This window comes from Motacilla alba, chromosome 11, assembly GCF_015832195.1.
Source record: "Motacilla alba alba isolate MOTALB_02 chromosome 11, Motacilla_alba_V1.0_pri, whole genome shotgun sequence".
NCBI lineage: Eukaryota > Metazoa > Chordata > Aves > Passeriformes > Motacillidae > Motacilla > Motacilla alba.
This window is the reverse complement of record NC_052026.1, coordinates 3,150,707-3,167,961: the sequence shown is the minus strand read 5'-3', so window position 1 is coordinate 3,167,961 and position 17,255 is coordinate 3,150,707. Positions and strand designations below refer to the sequence as shown.

At 48.2% G+C, this 17,255-nt stretch overlaps 1 protein-coding gene across 2 annotated transcripts in view; it reads right to left on the bottom strand.

Moving 5' to 3' along the window:
• Nucleotides 1-6,278: 6,278 nt before the first annotated feature.
• Nucleotides 6,279-17,255, bottom strand: part of PEPD (peptidase D) — a 151,168-nt gene continuing 140,191 nt past the window's right edge. For both annotated transcript variants that reach the window (XM_038147846.1, XM_038147845.1), the window contains 2 exons: nucleotides 15,058-15,249; nucleotides 6,279-6,934 (listed from right to left, as the gene is read on the bottom strand). In XM_038147846.1, the coding sequence (XP_038003774.1) occupies nucleotides 6,785-6,934; nucleotides 15,058-15,249 (342 nt within the window). In that variant the 3' untranslated portion in view covers nucleotides 6,279-6,784. The remainder of the gene's footprint in view (nucleotides 6,935-15,057; nucleotides 15,250-17,255) is intronic.

The window sequence follows — 17,255 nt, the reverse complement described above, 5'->3', positions numbered from 1 at the left end:
AGAAGCTTCGTGTACAAGAGGCAAAGCAGCACACTGACCAAGCCTTTTATTTAAGCTTGTGTTTCATATTGCTCACACAGTGACTGGGGCCTTATAAGAACAAGAGATTGTTTTCAGAAAATTTCAAAATGCTACCAAAAAACTGTGCTCTGCACAATTGCATTCTTGCTGGGAAGGAGGTACTGGGGAGAGCAAAAAGTGCAGCTTGGCTTAGCAGTGGAAGGGGCAGGACGGCAGGTGTTGAACTGGGATGTAAGGATCACTGTTGCCTGACATTACAGAAATTTACAGTGATTTTAAAAATAAACGGCCCTAGTAACTGATTCAGTGAAACTGATTCAGAAATTTCTACAGCCATCATACATCTGTGTGAAGGAGTATCTTTAGTCTTGTTTTATTTCCATACAAGTTTTTCTGTAGCAACTTTTTTATTGCTACTGCTTAGTCTTTGCCACGATCCATAATGCAGTGCTATGTGCTATACTGAGGATTTAAACAAAGTAAAGCAGGAACTTTGATGTAACTTTAATTTATTTTAATTTTTAAATATTTCATTGATGGTATGGTTATTTTACATTTAACCTGTGTGTCTGTCTTGTAGATTACTACACTGTCCTAATTTCCCTCTTACACTACCTTTGTCCATAGATTGTTTTGGAGGATGCTTTTTTGCTCTGTATCTGCACTTAGGAAAAAACTTGGATGTTATCTCTATGAAGATACTGTTAGAGAATGAAACCTTGGAAAGTTCTTTTTTGAATTTAAACTTTTAATACATGTGGAAAACTTTGATGGATTGTTTTGGATTATGTTAGACTTTTTACAGATATGTTTTTTCATTCTAACTGCATCTGAAGTTAGTAGCGTTGAAATACCAGGAGCTAATAAAAATGTTTTGCTTGTAGTGGCCTCATTTTTCCTGTCCCTTCTCTATTTCTCTCGAGTGCAGAGTTGCCCAAGTCACACAGCTATCCTGGAGAAATCAGTGCAGTAGTCTCTGTTACCCTCATCCACTCAGGTTTCTGCTCTACAGAAGCAATCAGAAACTAACTACAGTTTTGTCTAAATGTCTGATTTAACAAAAAAGGCAAAAAAAAAGAAAAAGAAGTTTAAGACCAAAAATATATTGCCTTTAGATGGGGGGTAGGGAGAGAAGCAGAACACCAAAGATTACAAGGGAAAAGATGACCTGGAGGCATCACCTTTTTTAACTGCACGTTCCCTGGTGGAGAGCCCAGCGCTGATCTCCTCCCTGGATCTCTGACCTGGACTGGGGCTGTCTGTCCCCGTTGTCCTGAAGTTGGTTTGCCAGGCCGGTGTGGGGCCCTCCTCTACCAGTCTGAAGAGGGGCTGCAAATCCTGGCTGGTTGCTTGTGATTTTGGTGGAAATGATTTCTTAGATCTCTTGTGAGTGGTGGGGATCCTCTTTCCGAAGCTCTCACAGGTGACTTTTCCACCTGTTGCTCCTGACAGCTCTGATCCCATTTCCTTCATGTTTAAAACCAAACCACTGAGTTATGAAAGTAATTTGTTTGGAAAACGAAATTTCTGGTTTATCAGCCTCTGCACTGTTTTTTTTACTGATGCTGTGGTTGAAGCCCAACTGGAAAACGAACCCCACAGAGCCACTCCCAGCCCCCAACCCTCAGGTGAGAGAGATGAAACGCAGATTCGGGGTTGAGATAACAATCTACTGTTACTGGAACAATTTGCAATTTAACAGCGACCAGATGAGAAAAGAATCGGTGACAGCGACACCACCGATGACAGCAGCGTGGGACAGAGGGTGACGGCCAAAGCGCTCGGAGTCTGACGGGGACAGGGACAGGCCAGGGCCAGGAGCGACCAGAACAAAGGGACAGGGCCAGGGCCAGGGGTGACCAGAACACAGGGACAGGGCCAGAGCCAGGAGCGACTGGAACACAGGGCCAGGAGTGACCGGAACTACGGCACAGCCTCCGCACGGCCCCTTGGCCTTGTCCCCCTGCCAGGCACACACGGGGACAACCCCAGCACCAGGACAGCCACCCTGACCTTGGGGACAGTGGGACAAGAATCTCTGGCCTTGGGGACAGCAGGACGAGGACCCCTGGCCTTGGGGACAGTGACCCCTGGCCTCAGGGACAGCGGGACAGCCACCCTGGCCCTGGGGACAGCAACCCTGCCCTTGAGGACAGTCACCCTGGCCCTGGGGACAGCAGGACAGCCACCCTGGCCTTGGGGACAGCCACCCTGGCCCTGGGGACAGCAGGACAGCCATCCTGGCCTTGGGGACAGCCACCCTGGCCCTGGGGACAGCAGGACAGCCACCCTGGCCTTGGGGACAGTGATCACTGGCCTTGGGGACACTGGGACAAAAATCCCTGGCCTTGACTGACAACGGGATAATGATCCCTGACCTTGGTGACACCAGGACAAGGATCCCTGTCCTCGACTGGCACTGGGACAATGATCCTTGTCCTTCACTGGCAGCAGGACAAGGGGAGGAGCAATGGCTCTGTGCAGCACCTCACTCTGATTGTAACAAACCCATGTTTTAGAGGTGCCCCCAGTGAGAGGCTGCAGGAAAGGGCTCAGGCTTATTCCCCCCTGCCAAAGCAGCTCCAAGGAGCAAGGGCCGTTTCCCCCGAGGTGAAGCAGCTCAGGCTGTGTGGCAGCAGAGTACCTCCATCTCACCCTCTGCTGCAGGGCACAGAAAATTTCAGTGTGGACCTATAAAAGTTAAGATTTTCCTTTTGACTCATTATTCTTAACTCCAGTCTGTGGCAGAATCCAGTGCCTGTCAGTACACAAGAAGTGACAGCACATTTCACCAGGAAACCCGATTCCCATTTTCTGACTGTCCCCCGAGGGAAGGGGTCTGCTCCAGCCCCCAGAGCACCGGGAGGCTGCACTCCTTTAAGAACCCCTGTAGCTGCAGCAGGGGAATCGGCAGGTAAATTCAGAGCGCACCCAACCCCAGGGAGCTCCAGCAATTTGCTGGAACAATTTACATGTATCATTTCTGAAGTGCTCAGACGTTTCTAAACACACACATTTGCTCCGCATAAGACACAGTCTGTTACTTCTGTGCCAACTCTATTCGGGTCTGTTTGTGCCAAGGGGAAAAGGCATTTGGGAAAACATGGCAGAGTATAAAATATCTCCATGTAGTCAAAAAGAAAATTTGCCATAACCTGTACTTTCACCCCATTAATACACTTAAAATTATTAAACGCCACTTTTTAAAGTATTAAATATCACTTTGCCTTTTTAAAAAAGGTTTATTCCCCCTCCCCTCCCCAATTTAGGAAAAAATGTCTAATTCACTTTTTGCTTAAGTGGATAAAAACGATCATAATTACAGAACAATCTTCTGGAACGAAGGATGACATTTACATTCACCAAGTCGGTGTGCCCGATGATGAAGGAGAATGGAGGGTGCCCCATGGCCGAGCAGAAGGCATCCCCGGCTGCAGCGGGGCGGGCGGGGCGGCGCTCCCGGGCCCGCGGCGGCTCCGAGCGGCCGCGCCCAGCGCAGAACCGGTTCAGCCTCCGCGGGGCCCGCCCGGCGCGGCCCGACCTGCTGGGCGGCCCGGCCCCGCTCTGGCAGCACCCCGCACAGGCAGAGGCACAGCCCCGCTCTGCAGCACCCCGCACAGGCAGAGGCACAGCCCCGCTCTGGCAGCACCCCGCACAGGCAGAGGCACAGCCCCGCTCTGCAGCACCCCGCACAGGCAGAGGCACAGCCCCGCTCTGCAGCACCCCGCACAGGCAGAGGCACAGCCCCGCTCTGCAGCACCCCGCACAGGCAGAGGGCAGAGGCACAGCCCCGCTCTGCAGCACCCCGCACAGGCAGAGCCCCGCTCTGGCAGCACCCCGCACAGGCAGAGGGCAGAGGCACAGCCCCGCTCTGCAGCACCCCGCACAGGCAGAGGCACAGCCCCGCTCTGCAGCACCCCGCACAGGCAGAGAGCAGAGAGCCAGCCCCGCTCTGCAGCACCCCGCACAGGCAGAGGGCAGAGAGCCAGCCCCGCTCTGCAGCACCCCGCACAGGCAGAGAGCCAGCCCCGCTCTGCAGCACCCCGCACAGGCAGAGAGCCAGCCCCGCTCTGCAGCACCCCGCACAGGCAGAGGCACAGCCCCGCTCTGCAGCACCCCGCACAGGCAGAGGCACAGCCCCGCTCTGCAGCACCCCGCACAGGCACAGCCCCGCTCGGCAGCACCCCGCACAGGCACAGCCCCGCTCCGGCAGCACCCCGCACAGGCAGAGAGCAGAGGCACAGCCCCGCTCTGGCAGCACCCCGCACAGGCAGAGGGCAGAGGCCAGCCCCGCTCTGCAGCACCCCGCACAGGCACAGCCCCGCTCCGGCAGCACCCCGCACAGGCAGAGCCCAGCCCCGCTCTGCAGCACCCCGCACAGGCAGAGGGCAGAGGCACAGCCCCGCTCTGGCAGCACCCCGCACAGGCACAGCCCCGCTCTGCAGCACCCCGCACAGGCAGAGGGCAGAGGCACAGCCCCGCTCTGGCAGCACCCCGCACAGGCAGAGGGCAGAGGCACAGCCCCGCTCTGGCAGCACCCCGCACAGGCACAGCCCCGCTCTGCAGCACCCCGCCCAGGCAGAGGGCAGAGGCACAGCCCCGCTCGGCAGCACCCCGCACAGGCAGAGGGCAGAGGCCAGCCCCGCTCTGCAGCACCCCGCACAGGCAGGAGGCCTCCGGACTGCTCTGCGTGACGCCTTACCTGAAAGAGCTCCAAAGCGCTCCTCTCACAGTCTGTGAAGCGTTGCTATAAAACAGTCACTGCTGCTGAGTGCAAGGTTTCGAGTGCCCGAAGCAGCCAACCATCCCCTGGGCGTGCTCAGCCTGCCACAGGAAAACTGGCTGTGGAGGGAACGGGGCCGAGGCCGCGAGCACTGTTTCGCACTGAAAAAGCCCGAGTTTTGGGGGCAGATGAGTTCGGAACAATGCCAGTATAGTCTTTGTGTTCTCACAGCTGCGAGGCCGCCAAAGCAAAGCCCGATGTCCTTGTGTAGGTACTACATTTCAGAGGTGGAAGATTCCAGTCACCACGGCAGGAACATCAATGCAGCAGCACATACAAGCTTCTGATCTCACAACCTCTCTTCGTGGAAAAAATGTTTCCCTTCACAACCAAGAAGTCAAGTGCAGCACTCGCCTCTTACAAACCAATGTCAAGAAACGTCTAAAAAATGTAAATAGGCTTATTTATTAATTGAGTGACATGAATGAAGTCCTCTGGATTGTTTCTTTGGTCTCCCACGTGAAGTTTCCTACACAGCAATGGATCACCAGGCTGTTGGGAATAAAGGGCAGTTCTTGTCACACAGACCAGCCAGCTTAGCAAAAGGAGCTCTCCCAGAGCAATGCACATGAGGATTTTTGAGGAAATGATTTCAGGCCTAAATCCAGTGCTGGGGGCAGGCACCAAGGCAGTGGCAGTGGTTTCTGACAGCACCCAAGCCCATGCTGTGCTGTGCCCCCCAGATGAGACAGGGAGCTCGCAGTGCATCCCTGGTGTGAGCAACAGAGCTGAGCTGCTCACGCCGAGGTGCTGAGGTATCAGCTCAGCTATCCCTTCAGTGGGACAAGAGAGTGAGACCCAGAAAGGCCCTGATGCTCTGCTGTGGCTTCAGCTCCCCCCGACACAGCAGAGAGATGTTCTGAAGTGGCTCTGCAGTCAAACTGCAACGGAATCCGAATATTGAACAGGAGTTTTGATGTGTATGTAGAGTGAGAAAGTGAAAATGGCTGGTTTTGTATAGTTACCAGCACCTAGTGCTATTTTATGATGCAAGAAATGTATTTATTATCCTGCAAGCTGATGAATACCTACAGTAAAGAAAAGCTTCTCTTGATAATTTAAATCTTGCATGAGTGGAAAATAATTTTGTGACCAATATCAATATGTTTGTAAGGTATCCAAATAAGATTTACATTATTTCATTCTGAACTAACACTGAACAGTTAAAAATAACTCTTATCATGCTGCACAGCATATGCTGCTGAATGAGCCCTGCAGCAAAGATATTCATTTCTTTCAACTTTTAAGGGTCATGAACACCCCAGCAATCTGTGTTTTTAAGGAACAAATAGATGAACATGAATCTAATGAGCATGGGGATGTGTTTGAAGGATCAGTACAGCCACTATCCAGAGCAGAAAACTCTGGCTGGAGAAGGGTCAAAGTTTGCAGAGCACAAATTGGTAGTAGGGTCAAATAAAGAAGCAGGAACTGGAGCAGAAAAGTTAAATGACCACGAAGTTGTGAACACAAATGATGCCAAGGTGAATTTTAATAAAAATTTGATTCTGCTTAGTGCATGGATACAGATCCATAAGAAAAATGTCATTATGTCCACTGAGAACAACTGATTTTTATTTCTGTTTTTCACAGTACTTGTGAAGAAGTTTAAAAAAGGACTTAAGAGTGTTACAATTGCTCATAGCTTTCAGATAATCCATTTGGTGTTTTCGAGTCCCAATCATCAAAATTCAGATTTAATTGCAAGACACATGTGAGTTGAGATCTGACAGAAGTATAAGCCCCACTGATAAGGCAGCAGGGTTATTTGGCTGCCACTTGGTCACGTAATCTGCTGATTGCAAGCAGCAGTTGAGTTACCTGGGCCTTCTACCTTCATTTTTAATGCATGAATTTTTCCAGCTAATAGCCTGCCTGCCTCTCTTGCTATTAAGAATTGGATGCATTTTATTTTATATGCTGCAGCATTAAATCAGAATGATGACTGATTAGCTGAGGCAGTAAGTATCATCCTGAAGTTTACTGCTTCTGGCTGGAGAGGCAGCCAAATGATTTGGCACTGCTCTGGCCTTCTGCCATGAAAGCCTCAATTTCTTCCACAGTCCGTGGGACACAGGTGAGCAGCTCCATGCCGGTGGCTGTCACCACGATGTCGTCCTCGATCCGCACCTGCACAGGGAGCACACGGTCACCAAGGTGTTCACATGGGCATCAGGAGCACCTCAGGCAGCAGCAGCAGCAGCAGCAGGGAGGGCACAAGGTGCTGCTGCAGCCCGGGCAGAGCATCACACCGCAAGCACGGAATCGTCACCACCAGCACCTTGGCACGGGGCTCTGCAGGCTCCAATTGCCCGTGGGCCACTGGCCCCTGGCACCCTCCTGGGATCACAGAAGCTTGGTGGTGACCCCCGGGGTGGGGTGCCTCTGCTGCAGTGGGTACCTCAAGGACAGCCTGAGCAAGGTGCTGCAGCAGTGAGTTCATGCTGTGTCACTCTACAGGGCCAGTAAATCTCAACCCCCTGACAGCAGGAGCAGTAAAAAGAACATTCTTCCCTGGATTTGCCTCCAGACTTCTTAGCACATGCCTTGCTAGGGACAGTGCCTCCTGATGCCCATGTCTGCTCTCAGAGCTGTCCTGTTTCTGAGCTGAAATTCAGGTAGCTTCTCTTTGCACTTAAAACTTTTCTCTAAACACAATAAAAGTTCAAAGTGAAACTTTGAACATTAAATAGGTTGTGGCTGATATTGCAAACATTGAATTTTGAGCTGATGAGAAAGTCCTAAGCAGGTCAGACGTTTCTTTTAAAATACAATCACTACATTTCAAATCATGGAAGGAAAAAGCAGACCCTCTCAGTTTTTGAACTCTTGCTATTAAAATGAAAAGTGTGCTCCATTTCTGTTTGTCTCTAATCTCTTCTTACCAGTAAATGTGCCTACACAGTCATTCTCATTATCTTATCAGAAAAATGTTGCTAAGTCGCTAAGCTGCAATAAAAGCAATTTTAGTAAGGTGCAAATCCAAAAGAACACAAACCCTGGGTACTCCCACCTTACAATTGCTTTAATTGTTTCTGACCTCTTGACATTTTCAACTAAAAATAAAGCTGGTTAACATTTGTACTTCTGATTGCAAAATAATCCATTTGTTCAAACAAAATGAGTCATCCAGTCCTTATTAAACTGTTTAATGATGTCTTTGCCAGATTATTTCTTTTACTTGGTATCAAGTTAAGTGTATTATAAAGCAGAATTAAATAAACAAACTCCATTGAGTTTACACATTTGTTTTGGACAGCTGTAAATTTGAAAGCTGCGAGGCTCTGTATGCTCAGTGTGCCTGAAAGGCTGGTGCCTTGCTGCAGAAGAGATCAGCAACACGTGCAATGACTCTGTGCTTGAACAGAATTTATCAGGATGGGCTTTTTGATTCACTGCTTCAAATTTCACTGCTGAGCAAAACATAACCCAAGGATTCAGCAGGCGGTCCCCACTGCATCCAAAGGCAAATCCTACCATGTGCCTGTCCTGATGTGTCTTGGGCCAGGGCAGAGCCTCCCTGGGTGGACCAGTCCCTGCCAAAAACCTGACGGCACCAGGCAAACCCTGCAGGAGTGCCAGCATCCAGGGACAGACCTGGCAAGGTGGCAAAAGCCAAAGCATCACACTGGCAAGCCCAGCCAGTGTAAATGGAGCTGGACAAAGTGATGATGTGGAAAGTAAAAATGTCAGTGCAAAAGTAGGTCTGAGAAGAGAAGGAAGGCCAGACAAAGCTAGAACTGACTCTGCCTACAGAGAGAGCCTTTTCCCAAGCACCGCCAGCTCCACAAACCTCCCCCTGCTTGAGCTGAAATTCCCCAGCTACAGGGATGTATCAGCCACAATTCAACCTCTTGATTAGCAAAAAACCAAGAAAAGTGGCTTGTGCTTTCCAGTTCAGTGCTTCATGACTTCACAATACCTCTGCACTCTTTGGGAGGATGGACTGACTTCAAAGCAGAGCAGATGAAAGCTAGACTACAGTGGGGAAGAAGAACTGGGGCAAGGTGTCTGTCTACTGTTCTCTATCTAGGCCACAAGAGAAAATCAGGACGGGGAAGGAGCTGGGAAGCAGGTAAGAGTCATGCAAGGAGCAGGGAAAGGAAGATAGATACAGTGAGGTGAGACAGGACTGACAAATAGTGGACAAAGAGAGCTGGGACTGGCTAAGGAGCCCAGGTAGGGAGATTCTGGTGGAGAAGTGAGACATCCTGAATGAGGAGAGCACACAGGGGCTGGAGCTGCCAAAGGCAGGGAACTGAGAGTAACCAGATGGAGGAGGATGAGTGCCATGCCCTGTGACTCCTTGTAAAGGAGAAGCATTGTTAGGAGATCATACAGTTGTTAGGGGATCACACAATCCGTGTCACAGCACAGCTGTGATCTGCTGTGGAAAGTGGGAGAGCCAGTACTGCCACATCAGCCTGCTCAGCATCCACACCTCCAAATGGTCTTTGGGATGTGGATGGAGGCACACAGAACCACTGGTCCCGTGGACCACCCACCACTCCCTAGGAACATGCCACTTCTTTCCCCAGAATCTAATCCTTCCTCTACTGGATGAATCTCACCTGAAATGGATGCTTGCCACAAGAGAGGAGTCAGATTTTCCATTTTCAATGTGTAATTTTTCCTTTGTCTAAAAGCAACATCAGTGCAGAGGAATAGGCTCTCAAGGGGAAGGAAATGGTTTCATTTTCCCTTTTCCTTCACACCCTCCATGCTTCACCCTGAGTTTAAACTCAGCAGCAGCAAGAAGCAGCTTCAGAGGACCTGCAAAACTTTCTCCACAGGAGAGCCTGTCATTTGGTCTTGTCTTCTGTCCAAATGGACAAAAGATGCTGGATCTCTCTGGCAAGGCTCACTGGTTTGGGACTGCCTTTCCCAGAGGGGGACCGTGGTTATGAAACTTGCTCCCAGAGCTGTCCCTGTTTGCAGGCTCTTTGTTCATTGGTACTGCTTGTTTCGGGGCTACAGAGTGGTTTGGAGTTGGGCACTGAAGTGTGAGGCTCACTGCACCCCCAGCTTTCAGGGTGCTCTGCAAAATCCTAGGGGATGCTTCACTTTTTTGGTGTGAAATGGCAGACTTAAAAAGACCACTCCTGTAAAGATGCAGTGGCCAGGAATGCCAGGACTGCTCCAAAAATGCCTTTTTCTTATCAAGGGTAGTGGCATGATCTGTCTAGCTAGACCTGATTGCACAACTGCCTAACACCAGCAACAGGCCATCATGTGGCTCCACTCAATGGTCCCAACTCTGTCCCAAAGCAGGGCCTGGGGGCACAGCCAAGGACAGCACAGGAGTTAAATACCAGGGCTGCTGTCAGCTCTGTACAGCCTCGCACTTTGTCCTGACTTACTAATACAGTCATGCTCCCCAGAGCTTCCTGTGTTACCTTCCAAGGGAAACAGGGTTGAAAATTTTACTAATTTCTTTTGGATGATAATATAGATACAAGGCTTTTGACAATCAAGAAACTCTTTTGGCCAGTTGAACAATCCAGATTTGCAAGATGACAGATCCCAGATGTCAAAAAAAGGCAACTGATGAAATGTCCCCGTTTTTTAAAAAATCTATTGATCATTTGTTTGATTATGGCTGTGGAAAGCAGCAACACTATCGCTGCAAGACCTTAGAGTGGGACAGTTGCCTGGAAACGATGACAGGACATGGCCGCACGTGGGACCATCCAAAGCAGACCAGCACACGCCTGACTGGAGGAGCCGGGGGTCTGTTCCTACAGCTGCTGTCCTACACAGGCAGCTGTGTGCAGCCAAGGGAACTTATTTCAATCAGCCATCGACTTCCCAGTAATCTTTAACAGAGCAAACTTATCCTGACCAGAGTTTGACTTCTGCTCAGAGGGACTGGGTAGAAAACAGAGCTGCTGCATCAAACCCAGGCTGCAGGGCTGGGGAAGGCACTCTCCTGCCCTTCCACACAGTGGCTGTGCCAAGGTGTTTGCTGTAGAGGCCCGTAGGCTCTGTGCTCAGGGAATCTCATCCCATGCTGTAGTCTTCTTGGCACAAGCAGGTTTCATTCACAACCAAGCCCTCATGTCAAGAGAACCTTTATTTTAAATGTCCACATTTAAATGTTCACATTTTTATAGAAGACGATCAATATTAGTAGGGTGAGGCCATGTATTTTATTAGATTAACTGATACAGATGGAAAAAAAGCCTCAGGTGCCTCCCTTCATCCAGGCTCAAAAAGAAGCATTAAACTACAAGCTAAATACAGGTTAGAAACAGCTGGTCTTACTTTAACCTAATTATGTTAATTAGACAAGAGAAAAGGGTTTATAAGCACCTAGCACTAGTTTTTAGGTTGCTTACACCTATCACTTCCCTTAGGAGAACTTTTAAAGCAAGTTAAGTATGTGTATTGTGCTTTCCTAGGAAAACTTTTGAAGAAATGCTATTTGAAGATGCTATTTCCTAGGAAATGCTATTTGAAGATGCTATTTCCTAGGAAAACTTTTGAAGAAATGCTTATTGTATCACAGTAATAGTGTAGCACTATTACTGTGATACAATAAGCAATGTTAAAAGTAGATGAGCATAACGTTTATTACTTAGTAAACAATTTCATTTCACAATACAAATTCACCATAAACTCAGAAACAGAGCCTAATCTTCTGAAAAATAAAAATCAGGACAGAGACAACTTTATGACTCTCTGAACCAAAGGTAGAAGCAGTTATATATCTTGCTCTTTATTTGGTTTAGCATTTATTCTGAGTAAGGGAGGTACTACTGTTTTGAAACACATTGTAATATTAGCGGATCTTCAAGTTCCTGGGCTTTGTAAATCTGTTTAATTTTTAAATGAGAAAAATATGTAAATGAAAGAAAGTAATGCATTTAGCACCCATCTGTCTTTCAGCGTTTTCTCTAAGTTGCATAGTTTTCCGATATTAAGTCTAGCGCTAGTTCTACAAATCCTAGGGAAAAGAAAGCCTGAACAGAGACTGAATGTGTAAGGCCAAAAAAAAGACTGAATGGCTTTACTGTGTCTTTGAGAAAACATCATATGAACTGCATGAATCAGTAATCAGCTTATGAAGAATGGAAATGTCAAACCCTAAAGGGCAGCATTTGGAGTCAGCATTTCCCCTTCCCCGAGGATTCAGCTGCTTTTCCTGAGCAATACGTACAACTGTATGCACATCCCTGTATTTGCACATCTGTGTTTATTCAGGAGCATGTGGGGCAGAGTCCAGGCAGAGCAAAGGTGCCCTGGGCCAGGCACTGTGCCAGCATCCAGCAGCAGCCCTTGTCCCACAGGAGTTATGACCTCGGTAAACTGGACCTTGGTTTTGCAGATGGAGAACTGAAGTACATGTGACTGAAACGTCCCAAAATTGGCCAAGGAAGTTTGTGAAGGACTGAACTCGACAGCTGTCAAGTAAGGAGTGTAGGGCTTCAGACAGGCAACATCCCCTGGGCACTGCTTGCTTCACCCTGCAGGGATCTGTCCTTGACCCAGCAGAGGTAGAAAGCCCCAGTTAGGAGGTCCCTGAGCAGCAGGGACAGCCCCAAAGGCTGTGCCTGTGTCTGAGGTGTGCAGGAAGGTGGCCTGGTGATGGACCTGCCCCAGCAGTGCATGGACACCTCACGCTGCCTCTTCTTCCCTGCTCCTGCAGCTCCCACAATCCCCTCATGGCTAACTCCAGCCAGCACAAACACAGTAAATGGCCCTAGGCTTGCCCTTTCTGGCACACTACAAGAGCTTTGCTTCTCAATGCACAGACTTGTCACAGTCAAGAAAAATACTGAAAGCCCAAAAAAGACGTGAATTCAAGGTGAATTTATGAGAAATCCACAAATTCCCTCTGCGGACAAGCTTACTTAGAATTCCAGTGGTGTTACTTCAGTGAATGTTGGTTCATTTTTGAAGTGAATTACACTAAACCAAATTAAGAACATTGTAATTAGTGCTGAGCTCTGCAGAGAGAAATGAACAACTTACTTCCTTTTGTAGAATGTGTTTTACTTTTACACTTAAAGGAAGATTGCACTGGCTGTAGTGAAAACTCTTCAGCTACAATTGACACCAATATTAGCCCCTGTACTATTAATATTTGTCAGTAAAAAATTGGGCTTTACAAAATCTCTTTTAATCCCATAGAAAGAAAGTTTTCTGGCATGCTTTTGTGAGAAATACTCACTCATTCTGGATAAACTAGAATGAAACATTTTGTTCATAACTGAGCACTCTACACAGCACAAATTGCATCTTCTTTTCATGCAGAATCAAGTCAGAATGGTAAAGATGGAAAAACTTATTTTGATTGCTCTATAATTCAGCTTTTGTGAAGAATTCAGAAATATTCAGATCTATTCCAGTCTTAGATTTTATTTTCATTCTTCTCCTGGACAAAATCAAGTGACAACATCTGGCTCAGGGTATGTGTGTATTATTATTTTTTTCTCTCTAAGTAAAATGTATTGTTCACAGGGGGATCAGAGATTTAGATTTTTGCTCAATCGTTTTTGGGCTGCCCCTTCTTTTAGCAAAGTTTGTTGGCTAGCACTCCTTACAAGTCATCATTACAGGAAGCTAAACAAAAATGAGGGAACAAAGTTTGCTTGAAATCTCTGGAACAAAAGTGCCTGATCCAGCAACTTATTCCCAAGGTAGGGACCCCAGGCTGTCGCTCTGTTCTGTGCAACCACAGGCAGAAGGTGAGCCACAGGCACACCTCAGGCTGCAGAAATGGAGTGGGCATTCACAGCCTTTTGGGAAAAATGTGGGCTTTGCTGAGCAATTTCAGGCAAAGCCCACCAGGAATCAATTCAATTGCTGAAAAACTCCCACAGAGTGTGTTTACATGGAAAATGAAGACAGTTAAACCTGTTTCCACTGCAGTGTCAGGCTACACAAGCACATCACAGTGTTCTTTCTTTTCAAATACATTTCAGTGTGTGTTGACACACAGAATGTGCTCACGGTTAGAAAATGCAGAATTAGCTGCCTTTTGTTCACCAGTACCTCAGCTGTCTGGCTGGCAAATCTTGATGAAGAAACAACACAGAGACAGATAATGTCGCAGACCCCAGCAGTGAATTAAATATCAGCAAGGGTAAAGTCCTGTGTCTCTTAACAAGGCTGCACCCACACCATGGGTGGCTGCCCTCGAGCCCGGCTGGCTCACATGACTGGGGATAGCACACACAACTTTTCTGTCAGGGCTGGTGGTTCTAAGGCAGCTCAGACCAAAGTGCTACAGTAACCACCCTCTCAAGGCTGGGGTACAGTGATAAATCAGCCAATGGCAGCAGTAGACAATTCCTAAGGAGTGACTTTTTCTACCAGAAACTCACTGCCACAGCCAGTGCCTGCTCGCTGCATTGAGACTTGGCAGAGGAGCCGCGGGGAGGATGGGGCACGGCAGCTGCCTGCTCTATCTCCTCTGTGCAGGAACAATGTGGCACCCTACAAATGCTTGCCCTGCTGAAATAAAAGCCCACTGGAAGCACTGCAACTGCTGAATGCTCTGCGAGGGCGGTGGCTTTGAATGGGAAACGTGCCCTGGACAGCATGCACAACCAAGGCCCCTCCACTTGCCTGGCAGCTGCTGCATGGAATGATTGCCCAGATCACCTCTACCTCCCGTGGCCAGTCCTCCTGTGCACACTGCTGCCTGAGCCTGCCACACTGAGCACAGGGGCTCTGGAACCCCATCAGCCTTCTTCTGGAAAACAGGGAAGGCTCCCCCAAGGCACAAGTTTCATGCCATTCTGTCAATAATCCCCTAAGAGCAATTATTGCTGTTTTCATCTACTGCCTCCCCGACTTGAACTGCATCAGGCTCTTCTGCCCCACAGGAAGCACTGGACGGTGCTGCTGCCAAGGAAGCCAACTCTGGACTACAGAACTCAGTCTCATATTTCATAGCATACATGTTTCACACATTAGACAAAACACTTACCTGGCAAGCCACTGTATTGTGCTGGCAGAGGATATTTCAGTCAATGGGAAAATATGGGTCTATCATTAATCACTAGTAAAGAACCACATAAAAAAATTAGAATAAAACCCCCCGGTTTGTCTGCAGAGTCAAATGGTCTGAATGACTCAAGGTGCTGCTTCAAGGAACAGCCCTATGTGCAGTACTTTACAACACCCAAAAGTTTTTAGGACTTTCAGGAGTTGTAAGAAGTCCCAAAAGACTTCTCCTCAGATACACAGTAAGGACAAACAAAAAGGAAGCCAATTAATGAAAACATCTGCTAAGAATCACTCACCCCACCGAATCCCCTAAAGCGCTGCAGGACGTCGCCGTTGATGAAGCAGGCCTGGGCAGGGTCGCGCAGGGCCTGTTCCAGGAGGTGCTCGATGAAGTAGATGCCCGGCTCGATGGTGAGCACCATGCCCGGCTGCAGGCGGCGCGCCGTGCGCAGGCTGCGCAGCCCCGGCTCCTCGATGCGCTCCACGCCCTGCGGGACACACACGCGCTGCGGCCACGCTGCTCCTCACAGCCAAGAGCAAGGCAACCTTCCCAAGAATATCCCCGGGATCCACCTTCGCTGAACCTCAGAGAATGATCAAAACGATTCTTATCTCATTTGCTGTGCCTGTGTGTGTGCCAAAGCAGGATGCAATATGGAGATTGCTTACCCAAAGTGATGGTGTTCTGTTTCCTTGGCCTGTCAGGGCCAGGCGTGTGTGTGTGCGTTGGGACTGCTGGCTGACAGTCACGAGTCCGCTGTGCAGTGGAGTGCAGTTGAGTGCTTGGCAGATTCAGTTGAGATGTAATGTAATATAGTGTAATATAATATAGAATAATATAGTATAATAAAGTAATTAATTAGCCTTCTGATAAGATGGAGTCAGATGTATCATTTTCTCCCCTCGCCGGGGGTTGTCTGCAAATACTATAACCTGCTCTCACAGACTCCAACACCTTACATCAAGCCCTCCTATGCTGACTGCTCCATAAGACACACAAAATATAAAAAATAATCACAAAGGATTGAAACTTAGCTGTACGATTACCTCCCTCCCATCAGTCCTCATTTAGCTTTCACATAGAGGGATGGCCAGTTTCAGCTCAACGCCCCAACTGTTTTTTGCACCACAGAAATCTTGGCTTTGGATATGCTTGGTACTGTTACTTGTCACACTGTTCTTCTAAGTTCTTCTAAGCCTTCTGATGTTTACATTCTTGTAATGAAGCTTCTCACGCACTTTTATGGAAATAATTACTGTTTTACATTCTTTTCTGGAGGAGGAGAAATTTGATGGACCGTTGGTTTGTCCAGTGTCATTGGAGAGGTGGCACTGTCATCCTCCAATCCACGGTCACTTTTGAAAGTCTATAAATGTTGGAGTCAGAAAATAAACTTCCCTTCCTTTTCCCTTGGAGGTTCCAGCGTGCATGTAGTTTTATTCCGTGTCCTATAGCGACAGTTACACTCTACCTTGGGAGAAATACTGCACTACAAAACAAAAATAATTACTTGCACTATTCCTTGCCCTAGCCTCCCTTGCAAAGCACGGTATTGCAAGTGACATGCAAATCTTGAAATGCCCCTGCCACGTCATGGCTGAAACAGCTGAACTATGCAGCAGAGAACAATTTCTCCAAGGATATGCAAATACTTATTCTCACCAAATGTTATTAAAATTACACATTTATGATCTTGATTCAGGAGCAATGAGTCTACACATGACCTCATAAAAGCAGCCCATTTAAACTAAACTTTTGTCAGATTCAGACTTTCAGGCAACATGGTGCTGATTGGTATTATTAAAAGTTAAGTCAAAACAAGTCTGAACTAGCAAAATATTCTCTTCTTTCCAAAAGCTGGTAAAATAAAATGATATATGAGGACGTGCTTAGTCAAGGAATTAGAAACACTGCAAAAACTAGTTCCGACTGTTAATTTTCTTCCCCCCGAATGTGCCAGGTACTGCAATATCAGGAAAAAATACATCTCAATCCCATTATCTTTTTGAAAATTCTTTGCCACAGTAGCAAAATTTCCCCAACAAACTATCGTAATGACCCGTGAAGAGCTCACAGGCCCAGCAGCTTGCAATTGTGCACACACACTCTGCTTATGAAACCTTCTCTGCTTTAGCCAGCGAGTCAGAGGTTAACACATCTGTGAGACCACAGCATTATTTATCTGGTCTCCACACAGCTCTCCTGAGTCTTGCTTCTGCCCAGAGCCACGGTGCTTTCCCTTGCTGGCAGAAGGGGCAGCTGGTGTCAGCATCACTCCCAGCATGACTGGTACCACGAGGATGAACCTTCCCCTTTCTCCCAGACAAACCCAGCCCAGCACCACCCTCGGTGTGGGCACACGTCCTGGCACAGCCCTGCTCCCGTGTTTCTGCCAGGGGGATGGAGGGAGGCCGGAGCACACCTGCACATTACCCATGTTCTCATCTTACTGAATCATTCCCTCTTCACAGTGGACATGGCCCTGCAGTATTG